The sequence below is a fragment of the Syngnathoides biaculeatus genome, chromosome 18 (assembly GCF_019802595.1).
Source record: "Syngnathoides biaculeatus isolate LvHL_M chromosome 18, ASM1980259v1, whole genome shotgun sequence".
Classification (NCBI taxonomy): Eukaryota; Metazoa; Chordata; class Actinopteri; order Syngnathiformes; family Syngnathidae; genus Syngnathoides; species Syngnathoides biaculeatus.
The window spans coordinates 13220868-13241128 of NC_084657.1; the positions used below are offsets into that span (position 1 = coordinate 13220868).

Consider the following 20261-nt stretch of genomic DNA (forward strand, 5'->3'; position numbering starts at 1 on the left):
GATGATATGCGGATCACGGCCAAACCGCATGTGGCCAAACCGCCTCCCCGTCTGATCCACCTCCGCGGCAGAGATGAGCTACCGCGGCCCGGCGCCGCGACGTGCCACCCCGGATCTTTTTGAAAAGTATGAAGAACGCATCCATCATCCAGAGTGTTCGAACAATATCTAGCAATACAACGAGCCGGCATTTTGGCTAACACGAAGGAACAAAAAGCTACCTTCCGGCAGGTAAAACTAGTAGAAACAGACGAGACCACCTGAGTGTGCTACTGCCCTGTACGTCACTTCCTGCTTCTTGTCGAAAACAAATCCCTCGAGAGGATTTTCACGGCGGGAGTTACAAAAAGCCATATATGTCAAAATCATGTTTTGTGGTGAAAAAACGGAGTGGTCCATTCCGGCTGTCGTTTTCCCATTAATATCATACTAAAATTCATGCATTTCATAATAGTGGACCTTTAAAAAAAAAAAAAAAAAAAAAAGGTGTGTCAAGCCACTGTGGATCATACCATCCATATCTTGCCCCAGACAGCAACACCACTGGCTGCGGATGCTTTCCATGGTGTCACGGTCCTCCTGCGACGGCGGCACCTCGCGACTCATCAGGTGCAGGCAGGGGATGACCACCTCGTCCATGATGCCCACGCCCTCCTCCACCTTGCACTCGTCGCCGCTGGCGAAGAGCCGCGTCGCGCTTTCGTTCAGGGTCTGCGGAGGGGAAATGTTACCGGTTCAGAATGGACATGTCTCAAGCTAGTACCCAAGAGCGCTTTCATCGTAAACAATATATTTACGTTGTCGCTTAGAAGTGGGCGGCAATGTGGCGCAACTGGTTAGAGCGTTGGCCTCCCAGTTCTTAGGACCTGGGTTCAAATCCTGGCCCCGCTTGTGTGGAGTTCGCATGTTCAAATCGTGCCTGCGTGGGTTTTCTCCGGGCACTCCCGTTTCCTCCCACGTCCCAAAAACGTGTGCATTGGACACTCTAAATTGCCCATAGGTGTGAATGTGAGTGTGATTGGTGGTTTGTCCGTCTCCATGCGCCCTGCGATTGGTCGGCAAACAGTTCAGGGTTCTGAAAGAGACCTCCATTTTATTTCTTGTAAAGCACATTGAGTTACCGAACGTATGAAATGCGCTTTGCTTTTGCCTGTGGGAAGCCTTTGGGGAATGTGCCTCGCAGTTTGGAGGTTCTGGGTCTGAGTCCCAGTCCTTACTGTATTCTACTCGTGCTTGAAGGAGGTTCTCTCGGTACGCCCACATCGTTCGACAATCCAAAAGCATGAACGTTAAGTTCTTTCAAGCCCCCCAATTGCCCATAGGTGTGAATGCGTGTGTAACCCCGATGAACCGGCGACCAACGCAGGGTGAGCCCCGTTCTCTCGCCTAAAGTCAGCTGAGAGTGACACCGCCTCCCCCGTCACCCGCGTGGATGTTTGCACGGGAAAATGCAGAGTCGCTCACCGTGAGACACTTTCTCCTGTACAACGCAATCAGAGACGTGTCCACGCCGCGCTTCTCTCCGCTCCTCAGCAGGGCGGCGTTGGCGTCGTAGGCGTGGGCCAGGTAGGTCAGGGCCTCGCGCATCCTGCAATGCAAAACAAAAACCGTCACAAACCCCCCCCCCAAAAAAAAAAAAAAACGATCTACGGGACCCATCGCGGCGATTATGCGGTCACACTTACTTGCCGTGCTGGTAGTGCTCCAATCCGGTCAGGAGGTAGACAAAGACGGTTCGAAACGTTCTGTAGTCGTCATGCCACTGCTGTGGAACGTCACAAAATATTTGCGTGAGAGAATATTTTGCAAGTACAGTATGATTACGCTTATCAAAATATGTCGTCTATACATAGTATGCATGTCTACCAAGTCTTTAGGTGACACGTTTAAAGAGTAAAAAAATGCAAGTGCAAAAGGCTGCATTATGATATGAATCCCTCGTACCAGGTACTCATCCATGTCCATGTCCTCTGGCTTGATGAGGCGCAGTTTGGCTCGGGCTTCCCTCATGATGCTGATGGCTCTGCCGGATCCACAGAGGGACCACATGAGATGCTTTTAATTAATATATATACATATTTTGTTTTACAATTTACTTACTGAGCACAACATTGGGTACACAAGCACCAAATAAAATCCATATGAGGACATTCTCACGTTGAGGAATTGTGCAAGGGGTTCCCCGGAGCCACGATTTGCAAGTTATTATTTGGACACGAGATGGCAGTATTTTTACATTCTGCAATGAGTTCAGCTGATGAACAAATTTCTTTATTGCCCTAATAAATTTCCATGCATGCATCCATCCATTTTCTGAGCCACTTATCCTGACAAGGGAAATCAATTTTAATAAATAATATAAATAATAATACATTTTAATATTATTAAAATAATAATAATACATTTTACATAAGATAGATTTTACACAAGATACATTTCACACACAAAACTCTACTGTTTAATACATCACAATTATATAAATGATATATCAAACCTTTTGCACTCCACAGTGGCCCTTTTTGTCCACCTCGTTTCCTTTTTTGAACGATTATAGCGAATGTAATGTAATGAAATGAAAAAAAATGTAATGAAAAATCCCATGGTTGCAGAATTTTGTCTGATTATGTAATTTCCAATTTATGCTCTTTAAATACACCTGTAATATAATGTTAATATTAAACGGGTTCCTTTTGGGTCGAACATCGACACTTTTGGCCAATTTAAACACCTAAAAACTCAATTTAAAAATTCCTTGTTATTTCCGATCACACAAATTAGACTCATACAATTTTGAATAAAATGTCTCATTCTTGACGCAAAACATTTTTTCCCCTCATTTTCTACCAGATTATCTCATTTACCCATATTTCAAATATTTGTATTTCAAGTAATATTCTTAGTTACCAAAAGAGGTGTCAAATGGCATACTGTACACAAATGGAGAAAAAAATAAGTATGCAATTTAGGAAAATTATAATAAAGAAAAGTAGTTCTAAGACCGGCATTGTCGATCAGCTGGTAAAAGATTGGGTGGCCTCCCAGTTCTGAGGGCCCGGGTTCGATCCCGGCCCCGCCTGTGTGGAGTTTCCCCGTCCCTGTGTAGGTTTTCCCCGGGCACTCCTGTTTCCTCCCACATCCCAAAAACATGCAACATTAATTGGACACTATAAATTGACCCTAGGTGTGATTGGGAGTGCGACTGTTTGTCTCTATGTGCCCTGCGATGGCCTGGCAACCAATTCAGGGTGTATCCCGCCTCCTGCCTGTTGACAGCTGGGATAGGCTCCAACTCACACTGCAACACTCGTGAGGATAAGCGGCAAAGAAAATGGATGGATGGATGTTTCATTCTTGACGGAAAACATTTTTCCCCATCATCAGATTACCTCATTTATCCATTTTTCAGATTTTTGTATTTCAAGTAATATTCTTAGTTACCAAAAGAGGTGTCAAATGCCATACTGTACTCAATAATTTAGAAAATTAATTATGCAATTTAGGAAAATCATTTTTAAAAATGTAGTTCTGAGACCATACATTGTTTTACATGGGCATTGTGCAAACAAACTGGAATTTCAATGGCAAATATGTCACCTGTCATCGAAGCTGAGGTTGCGGTCAGTGAACTGCTCGAGCAGCGTTCTCTCGATGACGCGTTTGGGTGCTTTGTTCTGGAAGAAGTAAACCAGAGCGTGCTGCAGACGTGCGTCCTCCCGCGGCGTGGCCTCTTCCTGGGAGAGCTCGTACAAGCGGGAGTACTCCTCGTGGAAAGCCTGCCGGAAGAATTTGGATTTTGAATCCAATTTGAATTGATCCCAATCTGCATAAATTGGTGCAGTATGAAATGATAAATTGCAGGCATCTTCGGGGGAGCGACCGGCCCACCTTGATGAGTCCTGCCTCAGGGCCCTCGGAGTCAAATGCCTGTCTGGCCTTCGCAATGGCGAGGATGATCCCCTGCATGGCTGGAGTCAACATCATCTGTCACATGAGCACACGTGAAAAATAAATAGATACAAAAAAAAAAAAAAAGTAATTTTCAAGTATAGTTATCTTGTTTTATTTAGTGCACGGATTCAGAGAATAGAATTCATGTGAAACTTTGAGGCTTATATTTTGCATCGATCTTTTTTGTAATCAATTATTTGATGAATCGTTTCAGTCCAAGATTCAGTGGATCATTTGGGAAGCGATAAAGCCTTCCCCTCCGAGCCCACCCCACACACACTTTTTAGACATTTTCCTACATTTCTCAGTATGATTCATAAACGTGTATTTCTTGTTATCAAATCTCAAGTTTTGACGCTCACCTCTTCATTGTATCCGTCAGCGTCTGCCCTCACCATGATCCTGCCGACGTTGGGGATCTCTACCTCGGACACTTCGTTCTCGGGCTGCCGCCGTCTGGCGGGCACCCTGTGCTCCTCCGGCTCCTCGTCCACCCGATCCGCCTCGTGCTGAGGAGGTTCCTCGGAGGAGGCCTCAGCGTCGCCTTGCGCTTCTTCTTTTCCCTCTTCGCCCTCCTCCATCTTTGGCTCTTCCTTCGTCACCGAGAGATCTGACGGTGACGGGTTAGTGCTGAGCTCAACTTCGGGAGCGGGTGCCTGATGTGGAGAAGACCAACACGACCGCATATCCATCAATTATGGAGCATGATTTAAAACCACATGAAGTGAACGAGATCTTGGCAATGTCAGGTCGCGCGTGTCTCTCGACACATCACCGTCACCTACAGTGTGTCCAGGACACAAGCATGCAAACCAGAACGTTGTGTGCGCGGCTTTGTGTACTCAGAAATAGTTTGTACTTCATTTGCCAATAATAGAGAGCAACATCCACTGAGCTGTCAAAAAGATCATGTGGTTCCACCAAGTGTGCACGTCCGTGACTTTATCTGGACAGCGTGACGTGACCACGGCCTGGATGACAATCACCGTGTTAAGTGGGGAAATGGGACCCTTGAACCGAGGGGCCAAGAATACGTGACCTATAATCTAGAAAGAGAGTAGTGGGGAAACTGGGAAACAGCTGGTTTTTACAGGGATTAACACACCTGGCTTTCAGGCTCCTTTTCGGCTGCGAGGGTGTCGTCGTCGCGCTGGTAGGACCCCGGGGCGTCGCTTTTGGAGGGCTCGCCGTCGTCTGCCTGGCAGTCAGAACTCTGAGGGGGTGGTGATACCCCGGATTCTTTGCAGGGGGGCAAAGAATGAGACAAATGTTTATTTTGACTTGAAAATGACATTAATGAGCATCAAATTTGAACCCTTGCTGGGCACAGTACAGTTCAAAGTCACATTTATTTTATCCAAACTTCCATCCATCCATTTTCTTCGCCGCTTATCCTCACGAGGGTCACGGGGAGTGCTGGAGCCTATCCCAGCTGTCAACGGGCAGGAGGCGGGGTACACCCTGAACTGGTTGCCAGCTAATCGCAGGGCACATGGAGACATATTTTTGCGACGTGGGAGAAAACAGGAGTGCCCGGAGAAAACCCACGCAGGCACGGGGAGAACATGTAAACTCCACCGAGACGGGTCTGGGATTGAACCCAGGACCTCAGAACTGTGAGGCCAACGCTTTACCAGCTGATCCACCGTGCTGCCTTATCCAGACTTTCACATGAAACTCGAGGCAATGCCTCGAGGCTTGTTAACTCATTTAATTGGGGTGCAGATTTAGATAATTGATCTATAATTTTAATACTAATATGTAAATATCCTTACAATTGTATTCTAAAACAAATACAATAGCGTAATCCCAATTATTTGTCACAATTATTCTCCATGATAGAGAAAAATCTTTATTTTTACTGCACTACATTTCAACAAATTATATTGAACAATTTTCAGTGCAGAACGAATCTTTAAAATATAATCAATTCTCTATCAATTTTCTTCACCGCTTATCCTCACGAGGGTCGGGGGCAGCGCTGGAGCCTATCCCAGCTGTCATCGGGCAGGAGGCGGGGTACATCCTGAACTGGCTGCCTGCCAAGTGCAGGCCACATGGAGACGTACAAGGTATTTTAGGGATGTGGGAGGAAACCGGAGCGCCCGGAGAAAACCCACGCAGGCACGGAGTGAACATTAAAACTTCACACAGGCGGGGCCGGGATTGAACCCTGGACCCCAGAAATGTAAGGCCAACGCTTTACAGCTGCACCATTGTGCCGCCTCTCAGCGTTGACAGTTCAGAATAGATACAAACCTTCTGGGGGTTCTCCAGATTCTGGCTCTGTCTCTTTTTGGGCTTCACCTTCTGGTTCCGAAGCAGCAGCTCTCTGGCTCGACTCCTCGGTCTGCTGGGGTCCCGTCTGCGGCACCGGCTCAACGGGCGCCGAGGGCTGAGCGTCGTGAGCCGCGCCGGCGTCGGGCGGCTCGGCGGAAGAAAGCGTGGACTCGCCCTGAGGCGCCGCCGCCGCCGCTGCCGCCGCCTGGCATAGCTGCTCCTCCCACTCGCTGAGCTCCTGCTGGAACCAGCGGTTGTCCTGGTGCACGTAGCGCCTCAGGACGGGGGGCAGCGAGTCCATGCCGTGCAGCACCTGGCCCGTCTCGTCATCTGTGTCTTCTGAACGGAAGGTTGCTATTATTAGGATTTGACAGTTACCTCAATTATTTTTTATGACGGCGACGTAATTCTTTATAGGCTTTCACCCGTTTATAATGACATAAAAGTATAAAAAATTTGACATTCCCTGGATCCAGAAGACATCCACAATATGGGATGGGTTTTATGTAAATGTTTTTTAAAAGCTAGACATTTAAATATATATATATATATATATATATATATACACACATATACAAGTTATAAATAGATATATAAAAATATTTTATCCATCTATATTAAAATCTTTTTTAAATATGATTTTATTATTTAATTTTCTAAAATTTATTTATATTTTATTTTTATACACTGTTTACATGTGATCTTGTAAAAACTAATTTTATTCATAATGTGTTTATAAGTTGTTTATATATTAATAGCTATTTACATGTAGATCATTTTTTTATGTCATTGTATATTTTCATAAAATGTTATTCTTTGTATGTGTCTCTCTTTTTATATAAAGTTTTTAGTTCAACATATTTGATGTACATGGTCAACAAGTGTGCTTGTAGTTTTAATTTACATATAAATACTGTAAAAATTGCAACTGCACAAACTAATCTACATTGTATTTTTAAATTCATTATTAAGTATCTATTTTATCATCTATGACTTGTTTGAGTGAACACACATTTATCATTTGTTTTTCACTGTTTATATTTAAATACATACATAATTAAAGATCTATGTATCTAACAGAATAGCAAACCTGAAAGGAATTATATTTAATTTAAATTTAATATAATATATTTATCTACTATATTAAATTTTGCATTTATTTCACAGGCAATCAAAGTCTTCGTGGCTGTAGAATACCAAGTTTTATACAGAAGAAATAACCCCAATTGGGACCGTAGGGGGCAGTCCAGTACCAGTAATAAGATGGGGTAGCCTGTCATCGATGTACATCAGGCAGTAGGCGCTGGCGTTGGTCATGCCGCCAAAAGAGTCTCGCTCCAGCTCCTCCCACGAGGACTCGGTGATACTGATGTCATTGTACTTCATCCAGCGCCGGTTGGCGTGGTTGTAAATGTACGCCCAGTAGTGGCCTGCCGAGGCCTGGCCCTCGTGGACCAGCACGGCGTGAAGTCTGTAGGGTACCTTAGAAAACACAAACAAACATGACAACATTACCCTCATTATTCCGAAAATTGTACATTTACACAAAATATCACAACATATATTACGTGTGAAAACAAAACTTTCATTTTGCAAGAATGAAATACAAATATTACGAGAATATATTAGTAATTAAAAATGACGAAGAAAATCTCATTTCGCGAGAATGAAGTCCAAATTTTATGCCTGAAGTCAGCTGAGACAGGCTCCAATGCAGATAAGCACTATGGAAAATAGATGAATGGAATATTTTGAAACACCTTGAGACAATTTAGAGACTTCAGTGTATGTAGCGTGCACGTTTTTAGGATGTGTAGGGGAAACTGGAGTACCCAGACAAAAACCGACACAAGCACGGGGAGAACATGCAAACTCCAAACCGGATTTGAACCCGGAGAACTCAGAACTGTGAGGCGGATTTGCTAACCAGTCGCCCCACGTGTTGCCTTTAGCAAAATAATGATTAAAAAACAAAACAGTAGAAATGAAATTTACCCCCAGGGAGATCATTAAAAAGTGTCCCTTGATGTCGCTCTAAGTGCAGACAGTATATTCCAGATAAAAGTCAATACCTGAACGTGATGTGGGCCTTGTATACAATTGCACTAAACCGTGTGACCGAGGGAGTCGTGCAAACTTTACCTGGCAGAGGCTGTTGTCTGAGTACATGCCCTCCAGCGTCTGAGTAAGCCTGTCAATGTTGGCCTTTAGCTCTGCGGCGGCAAAACAACACACGAGCGCGGAGGCGGTTAATCCAAGTGACTGATTGCGACGAGCACGGCGCAACTTCCAAAGACTCGCTGAGTACCGCTGATGTCGTTCTCCACTTCCGTCCTCCATCGCTGGAGACAGCCTTTGACAAAGTGCACCTCCTCCTCGGTGATGCTGTGGGGGGCCGGATGGGGTGGGCAGTCGGCGGTGTGTCGGCACTGGGTGAAGGGTTTGTATATTGGGGTACGCTGGCAGCTGGACACCAGACCCTCCTCTTCTTCTGCTGCATCTGCTGGCTCACTGAGGGGAGAAATATTGGCATTATCCAACTACCCGGGCATCCTTTTTCCATAGCGCTTGTCCTCATTCGGGTCACGGCCGAGCCGGAGCCCATTCCAAACACTACATGTCATGATTTCAATTGAAAAGCCTTTTTCTAGCATATTTTTGGGGCGGATTGTTGCCCCCCACCAAAGATTTTGCACATACCAGACACTGCTGTGTCTGGTACTGGTGTAGTGAGTCATCTTATGTCAACTTATTGACGTTTCTTTGAATGTCTCTATAATAAGCAGTTATTTTGTGTTAAATTCCACTTTTACTTGATATAAATGGTAATTTACTGGAAATATTGTTCACTAAAATATTCAGGTTAGTAGCAGTGATGAAATGTGACACATCTATTGTATGTATTACTTTTTCTCTTGGACTCAGTTGCAAAAGTTCACATTTTGGACTGTAACATCTGTGAAATTATCCATCCATCCATCTGCCAAGCTGCTTATCCTCACAAGGGTCACGGAAAAGCTGGAGCCTATCCCAGCTAGCTTCTGGCGAAAGGCAGACTACACCCTGTACTGGTCGCTAGCCAGTCGCAGGGCAGATATTGACACCATCACTGAGCGGGAATCGATCATGTACCACTACACCATCAGTGACTCCCCCCCCCTGTGAAATTATAGCTTGAATTCTGCGATTTCCAGTGAGAACCTGCTCACCTGTCCTCTCGGGCGGCCGCCTCGCTGAGCGGGTGGCAGGGAGGAGGGGGTGAAGCCGAAGGTGGCCGGGCGTCTTCGGCAGGGGAAACGGCGGAGGGCTTGGTCGAGGCGAATTCTAAGACAAATTGCAGCATGTCCGCAAGAGGGAACTTGTTGGGTCCCGAGCCGTATTTTTTGTAGCTATGGAAAACACAGGGAATGCCTTGAAGGGGTACTGCTAGTGGGTGGGGGGACAGATTTAACGCCAGGATCTCTACTTTACCATTCCAGTTTCTGTTGAAGAGCTGCAAGCTGCTCCTTCAGTTTTTTCACTTCTCCTCTCCTCTCATGTGTGCACGTCAGGTTTTTGTGAAGATATCTGTTCAAAAATGATCTTTGAAAAGCTTTTTCTTTTCTTTGCAGTCAATCCTGTCGTACTGTGTGAACATTATGAACTGACTGTATATGATTACCCGTTTATTTTCCCTTCCAAAATAATCACCTGTCCATGTAGATGATTTGTGGAAACTCCAGCTTCTTGTGTATCTTCTCCGGGCGGCCCAGCTGCGTGTTGAACTCAAATCTGGACAGCTCGAACGTCAAAACGGGTGGCAGCTTTTTGAACCATCTCTGCAAAACAAATAAACAAAAGAAAAAAAATCAATAACAGAACATGTACAAACTGCATATCACATGCGCAATAAAAGTCCCCCGACGCGGCAGACCTCTCGACCAGGTGGAGCGCTGTGCTCCGCGTGGAGTGACTCGATCTCCCTCTCCACCATGGCGCCTTCCAGGCACTCATCCAGGTTGTTGAAGCCGTTCACTTGTAAAGGGTACTGGCCGAACTGCTCAATGTTATATGAGACCTGACCTGAACGGACACCCGTAGATATGAGCGGTTGCGTTGTGGTCGCGACTCTGCAACTGAAGTTCGCACGTACCCTCGTGCTTCCGCTCGGTCACAAAGGTGCCATAGAAAAGCTGGACCATGGGGTTGTGTTGTTTGTCTGCTGCGTTGCTGAAACCAAAAACACGTTATATAGTTACATTCAATTAAAGCGATGCAATATGATCCCATTATGTTCGCAGACTTTTTTTTTGTGGAAATCCCTGCGATATTGCGGAAATCTGCAGTTTATAGTGATCTTTTTCTTTGTTGGTTTTACAGAATACAGTAAATCTTGTAATGTCCTCGCGAGTGGCAAAGGGGAGTCACAGAAACGGATGCAGTTTTCTGCTGTTGTTGATCGCCGAGAGAACAGTAAAAAACATACACAATAAGCACAATTGTGCCGGTGCTGCTGTTGACCACAGCTCACGCCGACACTCACGTCAAAGTTTTGTATTTTAATGTTGTGACAAAGAGCTATGTATTTTCTCTCGCTTTCTATAGAAACAAATCTTCCCTACAAACAATATTTTTGATACATTTTATGCTTTTTTTTATGGTACGTGTTTTTAATAGGTCAAATAAAGCGCGCGGGGGGTGTAAAAGCAAACTAAAGTGTTCATGTGGTATCTCCACATCGTGGAATTTCAGCCATAGAAGGAGGGTCCGGGACATGATCGGATGAACGGGGGCTGTTCACTGCAGTCGCTAATCTACTCTTTGGACTTACTCTCCATTGGCCGCCAGCTGAAAGGCGTCTTCGAGCCAGTCGAGCAGTTTGTGGGAGAACTCGCTCACGTCCTGAAAATATATGGGGGAAAAAAAAAATCAAACAAAAGTTGGCATTCCGCCTATGTGCAAATAATTGACTCGACTCTTGCGTGTGTCGTACCTGCTGGGCCTCGCTGGTCCTAAAGGCCTCTCGCAGTAACTCTACGGCAGCAGAGGGGTCGACGAACCTGCGCGTGGAGCCCACCATGAGGGCGAAGAGGCAGCGCAGCTCCTGCATGAAGGCGATGTTCCTCTTGTCCTGTTAGCCGAAAGTCCACAGTCACACTTCAGCCATCTGTCTGATGATGGTGATGATGATGAAGACACTCACCGCGTGGCTCTTACACCTGTTCAGGATTTGCTCCGACAGACGGTAGTTGAGTACCAGCCTTTTAAACACAGGCAGGTGGAAGAGCGACTGCAACACAAAAAGTCCGATTGAGGTAACTTTGCTTATTACTACTATTACTATGTAGTTATTACCTCTGCCAAGGCAGGTATGATTTGATGGCCACTTGCTAGCTTGCCAGTATTACACAAAACTGCCGCTCGCTGTTGTTTCAGTCCTTACTGCTACCTTGTGGCACCACCCTGTTAATTCTTTTCTGAGAGGACAATGACTCCCCTGATGCTACAGGACAGTACTAACTAAGTTTTAATGTCCCTTTTCACATGCATTAAGGTGCTTTCCTTTTAGCCCCCCACGTGTGTTTCCCATGCAGGAACAATTAGTCTTATGTGTCACAATGATGCGACCGGCGTCAAGCACTTATGAGTCTCCTGATAACATTTGAGTGGGAAATTCATGCAGTCTGATCTCATGGTTACACTCAGCGTTGGCCACGGAGGATAACGAGAGCTGCCGAGTGAATCATGCGGTCACTTTGGCTCTAATTTAATTGTGTAATTACATTTTTGGGAGATCACATTCGCCTCTGTTGAATCTACAACCCTCGCTTCGATGGCAACGAGATTAAGATGAAGTTGTGTATTTCAAATGCTCAAGATAATATTAGCGCAAATGGGGGTGTTACGATAGGCGCCCTCAAATGTAGTTATAGTGTGTGTTGCTTTCTGATCAACTTTTTTACTTTTTCCATATCGACAGACGAGGAAGGTCGTCTATAGTTATTCTTCCTTCATTACAACAACAAATGATCAATTTATAACACTCTGCTCACAATCTGACTTTTATCACAGAAGGTACTTGAGGTTACACTTTATCATTTACAAATGTATCATGGTGATCTTAAAGCAAATGTGTTAATTTTTATAAATATTTGAAATCTCGGACTACAAAATTAGAGATGTTGGAAAAAGGGAAAGTCCGAGTTTATAAATATTGCTGGAGCCACGTTCCAGAGCTGTTTAGGGAACGAACAGGTGGGGGATGTTCAGCGAGCTCAGCACTCGGCGTTTTGGTGACAGACAAGAGCGAGTGTCGCCTCACCTGGATGACGGCGCTGAACCAGCAGGTGTTGCCCACGTTGCGAATGCCGACGGGCCAGTCTTCCTTGCGGATCCAGTCCGCGGGGCTGCTCATGTCGCTCTGGGCCTCGCACCGCTTCCTCTTACTCCTCGCTGAGTTCTCCTCGGCGCTGGCCTCCAGAGCACTGTCGGGAGATCGGAGCATGCACGAAAAACATGGATACGACATGTAGGGCCCACCCAAACATATTCGTGGTTGGCCATTCACCCATTAGTGTAATTTCTTTGGAACTTATGCTCTGTTTTTTGCATGGAGTGCTTGTGCGCGCTTGTTTTTCCATTTATGATGTAAGGTAAGTTTGCGCTCGCGTGTTAATGTGGCGACTATGCAGCTCTTATAAGCCGCATGCGAAGGTGGTTTGTTTTGTCACACGATTGAACGACTGAATGCAGTCGTTAATGCAACACGGTTTCATGATTGTGTACATGCAAGATGCACGGTGTTGATGCCGTGCTGATGATTCTTTGTGGGTATTGTTACCAATCACAGTAAAAAATAAATAAAAAAATCAATCCAAACACTATACAGAGTTAATGTTCTTCTTTTATGAGCCTCTCCGTTTTGAGTGCTTTGCCACCATTTTGTGGCAGGGCTCGGTCCTTATCCCCCCGCAAATAGAAAGGATTCACGGAATGAAGACAACAGTGTGTTTGGGTTGGATGCGATAGAAACTGGGGGAAGAAAAAAGCTGGTACCGGTGGAGCTCTTTCTCCTCTTCCTGAACCTTCTGGGACTCCTGCAGGCTCAGCTCGATGGCCGTTTGCAGCTCATCATGAACACCTGAAGAAAGAACATCTTCATAATCATCAATATTATGCCACCATTTTGCTAAAGGGATTCCATGTGACACACAGTGGAACATCAGTAACCACCACGACATCATTTTGAAACTAATTGGGGGATACTTTTCTAGTCAACTCTTTAAAAAAAAAAAGGCAAAATACATACCAATAAAGGCTTTCCCTCCTAACAGACAAATTGTCCTACCTTTTTGTCCTTCCCAGGCCCCTGCGGGTGTCCCGGACTCTCGCGGTTCTCCGGCATCCCCGGCCTCCGTCGGCTGACTTGTCAGCAGTCCGACGGCGTGTCCGATGTCACCCCGACAGGCCTGAAAGGCGGCAGGGAGATAAGGCAGGAAAAGATCCAGGCCACGTACTCTGTCTGCATACGTGCGCAAGGACACTTCACTTGACTTCACTCTCGTGACATCCAATAAACGATGAGTATCAAACGCTCTGACTTACTTTCAACGCTCTGCAGAGGATCTGTGGATCCTGGATGCCGGTGATCTCCCTCAGCTGGTTGATGAGCATCTCAGTCTGCTAAGGAAACAAAACAATAAGCTAGGCTTGACTTTAGGACTTATTGCATTATAGAGATAAAAAAAATGTCCAAAATTACTTGAGGCTGAGGAATTATGATTGATCAATTCATTACCCTCAGTCAATTAATGGTCTTCATAACTGTGTCCATAAATGTTCACGTTTTACAGCGCTGAAATTCTTTTTAGCAGTTAAAAAGGCGAGATGTGGTGGCTATAAAATGTCTACACACCCCTGTTCAAGTCCAACCTTGGTTTCATCAGACCAAACACAAAAGGAACCCGCGCTGTGTCCAAATCGGTGAAACCCTGATAATATCATAAACGTGGAATATTACCATTTTTATGATTGAAAAAAGGAAGTCAAGCAGCATCTCGGTGTGGCTCGTGTTCAACCTTCTCACGATGTATTCATTACTTATCAATATTTAAAGGAGCAACATTGAAATCACCGAAACTTGTCTTGACCAAGGACTTTTCGCCCAGCGTTCCTTTCCCTTTCCCGCTTGCCTGCCTGAAAACCATCAGGACGCATGCAAAGCATGACGACGCCTCATGTGAGGCACACTTGAAGCCCGTGACGCACACGGGCATGACAAATGCCCAAATGCCAAACTGCCATTGTCATACGAGGCCGAGACTTGGACCGGTTCAAGAGCACAAACAGAATCAAGTCACTGTCCTGAGTGGCAGATAACGCTTATGTATGTTTGGGAAAAATGATTCCTACCCGCGATATGAGTCGATGCTTAACAAATGCGACATGCTAATGAGATCCACTCTGGTTGACTCTCATGTAAAAGAGAGAACAAACAAACTGTGGAGCGTGTTTTCACCATTGTGGACACAAAGCATTTAAATACAAACTGGGGGTGGCGCGCTGAGTGTGACGAGCTATATTCAGCCCGTCGCTGCAACAGCAGGTGGATGCATCACACGAGCGCACACAAACATACAGAAAGCCAAGAGCAGGGGGCCCAGACTTATATGGCATCCGGGGGGTATACAGTATCTGAGAGCCCCTTGGTGAGCCTCTATTTTAAGCTGCTGACATGGATAGGACAGGCTTCTGTTTATCATTCCGCTCGGCATGCCAGCAGAACTCCATCACTGACCCGCTGCGACTCGCCTTCTCCCTGATCTCTCGCACACAAACACAAGCGCACTGACGCACGCCGCCGCTTTGGGTGGCGTAAATTAAAAATATTTAGGTTTGACAACCTAGAACACTGCAAGAGACGTCACTCGGGGGTTCACAAAAAAAATACAGCCAGACTGTTCATAGGTTTCTTCACAGTAAAATGTTTTGGTGACTTGTTGAATTTACCATATAGTATTAACATTACAATTTGAGCTCAATTGAAAACATAACACTTAGATCTACAGCAAAAAAAAAAAAAAAAAAAAAAAAAAGCAATGAGGTATGATAAATTACTGTATATATAATTTAATGTACTTTTATGGAATATTTAAAAAAATCCCCTTTATTCAGATGAAAGTGTAAGTTTTTCCCCTCTCATATGATGCTTTTGTATATGGGAAAAAGGTCAACATAACCCAGCTCGTACTGTCGACGGAGTTTAGTGAGACGGCCACCCAACAACACAGAAGGGTTAGTGTTCGCCCGGGTTAGTCGGTCCCCCACGGGATTTCACGCTAAGAACACCCCCGTCGTCCATTTTTTTGACTTATTTGTTTGGTTTTGCGCTCACCGAGTTGGCTGAGTTTTCTCCATTTTCGCCCTCTTCGGCTCTCATTGCAAAAAAAAAAAAAAAAAAAAAAAAAAAGCGAAGGCGAATTTCTTCCCGTTTTCGAATTTCAGCCTGGAGCGCGGAGTCACTGCCACTCCATCGGGCACACGCAGCCAGCCAGAGAGCAGAGACCCGCACGCGCGCGCTCGCCTCGTCGGTGTGCGGTGCGCGCGCGCGCGCACGCCCCAGCAGGGGGTGGAATCGGACGTGCGCGCGCACGGGCGACGTGATTGACGGGGAGGGGTGCTGTGGGAAGTGCACACGCGCATGGTGCCACTCAAAAGTGCCCTTGAGGTCTTCGGGTTTTCTATCAGCTGTCCCGTATGTGATGAAATTTAAAAATAATGGTAATAATAATCTTTAGAGAAAAGTCGCAATGCTGCTAAAAGTTGTCATGTTAAAAAAATTCACAGAATTAAGCGGTAATGTTACAAGAATATGGTCTGGCATGCATCAGTCATCTTTTATTGTGTTTATGTCAGACTTTAAGACTTTTATTTGAGGAAATTTTGTCATTGTTTACCTTGTGTTTTTTGTGTATTCTTGCCGCAACACCAATTTCCCTTCACCGGACAATGAATAGATTATGATTCTGTAATGTAAACAAGAATGAAGTTCCTGTGTTACTAGAATAAACTTGTAATCCTGCAAGAATATAGCTAGCACATTTTTATTCAGTTCATACTCGCGAGCGTCTGTGATGGGACTTTTGACGGGCATCTACTCTCACGCGTTTCATTATTCTATGGGCGGTATCAGCTTACTCGGGTAGGTGAAGATCAATATCGGAAAAAGCAAAAAAAAAAAAAAAATGTCCACACTATCCCGGTCTGTGTCGTGGCTCTTCATTTCGCACCGCCCGGGCTTCTATTTGATACAACCGAGGATACTTTGGTCGTTAAAACGTTAAACAAAGGAGAAAGAAGAAGGATTTCAAGCTCAATGTCTGTCATTTGGTTACTGCTATTGTCAGGTAAGATGTTGTTCTTTTTATTGAAATACAGTCATGTAAAACGAAATAAATTCTGCATGAGCAGTATTTTTTTTTTAAAACCCATGGCGTCGATCGACTTTCGCGGGGCCGTGCCAGCACAGAATGAGTCAAAAATGGCCACGTTTGGCACGCAAACGCTAATTTGATCGCGCCGCGGACGCGTCTCGCAGGCCACATAGCTGAAAGCGTTCCGGAGAAGCCCAAAAGGTCGCCATTGAATCAAGTGACAAGAGCGCTCCTGAGGAAATATGACTGCGGAGTTCGTCCCGTCCACAACTGGACCAGCGCCACCACCGTCTACGTTGACTTGATATTGCAGTCGGTCCTTGATGTGGTAAATACTCACGAGCCCTGTTGATCAAATCTTTTCGGCTTGTTGTGACCTTTGGCTTCAGAGGCAAAAAAGTTCTGGTTTTGTTTCAGGATTCAAAAACGCAGACTATTACCACAAGTATTTGGTACAGGCAGGTAATTTAGTGACATATTGACATGAATTGTAGATAAACAATCATGTTTTGATCAATCCTCATCTTGTTTGTTCAGATCTGGACCGATGAGTTTCTGGTTTGGGACCCGGCCGAATTTGACGGCATCAATGAGATTTCGCTGTCATCTGACGCCATCTGGATTCCCGATATCATCGTTAATGAACTGTACGTCGAGAGCAGTCGTAAAGAATGTCCACTTGGATCATGTATCGTAGGTTGTATCGTACAGTTTTAGAAATTGAGCGTTGCTATTTCTATGACAAACAATTTGACCAAGGGAGCTGCCAAAATGGACGACCAGTTACATAACCGACCGGATCAAAATTCTGTCCGAGTGCGAGGCTCTCACCTTCTCTCTTCCCCGACTCACCCTCCAGCGTCGACGAGGGCGGGTCGGCGGCCATCCCTTACGTCTACGTCAACTCGTCGGGCCGTGTGAAGAACTACCGGCCCATGCAGGTGGTCCTGGCCTGCAGCCTGGAGATGTACGCCTTTCCCTTTGACAGGCAGAACTGCAGCCTCACCTTCCGCAGTTGGCTCCACTCAGGTGGGCTCTCAATCGACACGACGCCAACGCTCAAAGTGCTGCGGACTGCAACGAAAACGCCCAAAGCTAAAACTACAATCCGGAGCACATACTTCGAAAGGAAGCATTTTATAACCGAGTCGGTGCAGAGCGCCACTAGCTGTGCTAGGTGGAGCCATTCAGTGTCATCAAACATTTTAACTAGTGTCTATTGAAGTCTAATTATTAACATTATTTATGAAGAGATTGCCTACACAGTGAATGAAGGTTTTCTTGGCAGCTCGGAACAGTTGTTGTTATTTTGTATGAATTAAATAGAAAGTGGAGGACCTAGTAAAACCTTCCTCGTGTCTCCTTGCCTCCGTTCCGTCATCACCCTCGATCGCCTCTCGCTCGCGGTCGTCTTCAGTGGAGGAAATCGACCTGGCGCTGTGGCGGAGCGCCGAGGCCATCGCTAACGATCAGAGGGAGTTCATGAATGACGGCGAGTGGGAGCTGCTGTCCATTCCGTCACGCTACTGGCGCCTGCAGCAGGATGACGCAGACTACGCCCACGTTTGCTTCCACGTATGTCCTGTTAGAAACATGTTTTATGGCCCTTTTAATGCCATCAGCACCATAAAGAATAATACATATTGACATATGCTTCCTTTGCAAGTGGGGAATCGTAATTACGCACTTGAGATCCGCACTCGGGCTTCAGCGTTTGAGTCCAATGTACGCGCCCCTTCAAGTCACAGCAAATCTACTTTTGAGAGTGCGCGCAGAACAACCGTCAAGCGTCAAAGGCCGGCCAGCGGGCTAACGGCAAATGATGAGGCTCGGTCCGTTTGCGGGCGGCAAGAATAAGAGGGGCTCTGATAGACAGGGAAAGGGCGAGCGACCATAATGAGACTGTCTCAGCGGCTGCCTGATCAATGGACGTCTTGTTAGCGGCGAGGCAAGAGCGCTTTTGCAGGTGGAACGCTGGCTCGGCTGCTATTCATGCAGCTCAAAGGAGCCGAGGGCTGTTCGATGAAGGAGAACTTCACGGATCGCTGAGTATTAGCGAGCATTTCTTTTAGACAAAGGCGTTTCTTTTTAATTCAGTATCGTCAGTAAATAACTGTCCCCCTGCGCGACCTTTCCTCAGAACACGTTTAACGGGACAATGCACGGCTTCGGTTGATGATGTTCAATATTACTGCTCGGCGGCTCTTGCACAATCTCATCTGAGCCGATACGTGACCACTGCAAATCATAAAGCCGGTTTGAAATGTTTTGTTGAATTAATAGCTATTAAATTAAAAGCTGGTAGCGTCGATTACAAATGAGGCTTGCAGTCTTTTATTGCTACAAATTTGAAGGGCAAATAAAATCCTTGTCGTTATCTTCTGAAACCAAATGATTTATTTTGCGCTCGTGTTGTCCATTGTCACTCAAATTCAAGGAACTAAATACTGTTTCTTGATGTAGCGAATGAGCGGCTATTGTAGGTCTTGATCTGAGCTGTCAAAGGGTTCCTAGTAGCTTATTTTGTGGTCCAGGTTTTGATCCGAAGGCGGCCGCTGCTGTACGTGGTGGGCCTCCTCATCCCCAGCATCTTCCTCATGATGGTGGACGTGATGAGTTTCTATCTGCCCGTGGACAGCAGCACCCGCATTGGCTTCAAGATCAGCACCCTGCTGGGCTACACCCTGTTCAGAGTCAACCTGACGGACGAGCTGCCCGCCACCGCTGTCACGACCCCGCTCGTAGGCAAGAGTACCATTACCGTTTTCCATACATCGAAGAACTGACCTCGCATTAAAAATCGCTCCTTTGTGTTCGAAGGTGTGTTTTTCGCCGTGTGCATGGCGCTGCTCATGCTCAGCTTGATCGAGTCCATCCTGGTGGTGAAGCTGCTGCACCACAGCGAAAAGGAGTTCCGGGAAATGTCCGTGTCGGCCTGCCTGCTGGACAAGTACGGCCTTGCAGAGAGCACCCTGACCTCCACCCGAACCCTGGACCGGCTCAACCAATCCCAAGGTGATGTTACAGATCTAGATTGTGGATTGTTTCAGCAGTTACTGGGGTTTCAGAGAGTCTAGCTGTTTACCTACTGTACTAGAAAATACAACTTTCGAGGAGAGTATTGGGCGTAGAGAGGTGTGCAGTGCTTGGTTCTAGAGAGGGTTGGGGGAGGTGTGTCAGAACGTAGCGTAGTCGTCAGGTTGTTTGTGAAGTCGAGATAAAATGAAGAACTTGCGGTTGATTGTAACATCTTTATTTGCATCAATCTCTAAATAATACCTTTCTTGATCTGGTGCTTAGATTTTGAGTTTGAGGCCTCACCAGAAGAGGACCTGGAATCGCTTACTCCTATCGAGCAAAATCCTTCCAGCCTCGAGTGGCTCCTCAGGGAGCTGGTTTCCCTGCGTCTGGCCTTTTCCCAGGAGGACACAGAGGCTTCGGCTCAGGCTGAATGGCTGGCACTCTGCTCAAAGCTCGACCGCTTCCTCTTCCGCCTCTACCTGATTGTTCTGGCCGTGTACGCCGGGTCCCTGCTGCTGTTGTGGGCCAGCTGGAGCTTCGCCTAACGGCACACTGATTTCCTCACTAATTCTGCAACGTGCTTCATTTTTGCCTTATGGA

General features: G+C 46.0%; 2 protein-coding genes and 1 long non-coding RNA gene across 6 annotated transcripts in view; 2 read left to right on the forward strand and 1 right to left on the reverse strand.

The window, feature by feature from the left end:
* LOC133491345 (uncharacterized) overlaps window positions 1-665 on the forward strand; it is a 5286-nt gene extending 4621 nt beyond the window's left edge. The window contains exon 4 of the long non-coding RNA XR_009792389.1: window positions 532-665. This is a non-coding gene — a long non-coding RNA (uncharacterized LOC133491345). The remainder of the gene's footprint in view (window positions 1-531) is intronic.
* The window catches only part of usp28 (ubiquitin specific peptidase 28), a 19968-nt gene extending 2376 nt beyond the window's left edge, over window positions 1-17592 (reverse strand). The window contains exons 1-26 of one of the 4 annotated variants that reach the window (XM_061802314.1): window positions 17472-17592; window positions 16164-16232; window positions 13813-13890; window positions 13556-13676; window positions 13264-13348; window positions 12530-12692; window positions 11411-11497; window positions 11201-11338; window positions 11039-11109; window positions 10361-10437; window positions 10142-10290; window positions 9919-10046; window positions 9700-9795; window positions 9438-9617; window positions 8537-8739; window positions 8371-8441; window positions 7482-7710; window positions 6208-6567; window positions 5054-5187; window positions 4311-4604; window positions 3886-3981; window positions 3595-3773; window positions 1945-2023; window positions 1686-1765; window positions 1465-1588; window positions 513-711 (exon numbers count right to left, since the gene is read on the reverse strand). In XM_061802314.1, coding sequence (XP_061658298.1) covers window positions 513-711; window positions 1465-1588; window positions 1686-1765; window positions 1945-2023; window positions 3595-3773; window positions 3886-3981; window positions 4311-4604; window positions 5054-5187; window positions 6208-6567; window positions 7482-7710; window positions 8371-8441; window positions 8537-8739; window positions 9438-9617; window positions 9700-9795; window positions 9919-10046; window positions 10142-10290; window positions 10361-10437; window positions 11039-11109; window positions 11201-11338; window positions 11411-11497; window positions 12530-12692; window positions 13264-13348; window positions 13556-13676; window positions 13813-13881 — 3412 coding nt within the window. In that variant the 5' untranslated portion in view covers window positions 13882-13890; window positions 16164-16232; window positions 17472-17592. Of the gene's footprint in view, window positions 1-512; window positions 712-1464; window positions 1589-1685; window positions 1766-1944; window positions 2024-3594; window positions 3774-3885; window positions 3982-4310; window positions 4605-5053; window positions 5188-6207; window positions 6568-7481; window positions 7711-8370; window positions 8442-8536; window positions 8740-9437; window positions 9618-9699; window positions 9796-9918; window positions 10047-10141; window positions 10291-10360; window positions 10438-11038; window positions 11110-11200; window positions 11339-11410; window positions 11498-12529; window positions 12693-13263; window positions 13349-13555; window positions 13677-13812; window positions 13891-15601; window positions 15653-16163; window positions 16233-17471 lie in introns of those variants that run through there. The other 3 variants (XM_061802313.1, XM_061802311.1, XM_061802312.1) reach the window with 3 other exon arrangements.
* htr3b (5-hydroxytryptamine (serotonin) receptor 3B) lies at window positions 16583-20206 on the forward strand. The gene is made up of 9 exons (XM_061804337.1): window positions 16583-16613; window positions 16805-16968; window positions 17058-17102; window positions 17178-17287; window positions 17500-17669; window positions 18058-18215; window positions 19175-19385; window positions 19461-19655; window positions 19941-20206. Exons 1-9 carry the CDS (start codon window positions 16583-16585, stop codon window positions 20204-20206), a joined length of 1350 nt encoding a protein of 449 aa, XP_061660321.1.
* Window positions 20207-20261: the final 55 nt, after the last annotated feature.

Excerpts from the sequence above, each read along its gene's own strand:
- htr3b (XM_061804337.1), top strand. The coding sequence starts at position 16,583 with ATGTCTGTCATTTGGTTACTGCTATTGTCAG. Across the intron at positions 17,103-17,177 it reads CAAGTATTTGGTACAGGCAG|ATCTGGACCGATGAGTTTCT; the intron begins GTAATTTAGTGA and ends TTGTTTGTTCAG. Across the intron at positions 18,216-19,174 it reads ACGCCCACGTTTGCTTCCAC|GTTTTGATCCGAAGGCGGCC; the intron begins GTATGTCCTGTT and ends TTTGTGGTCCAG.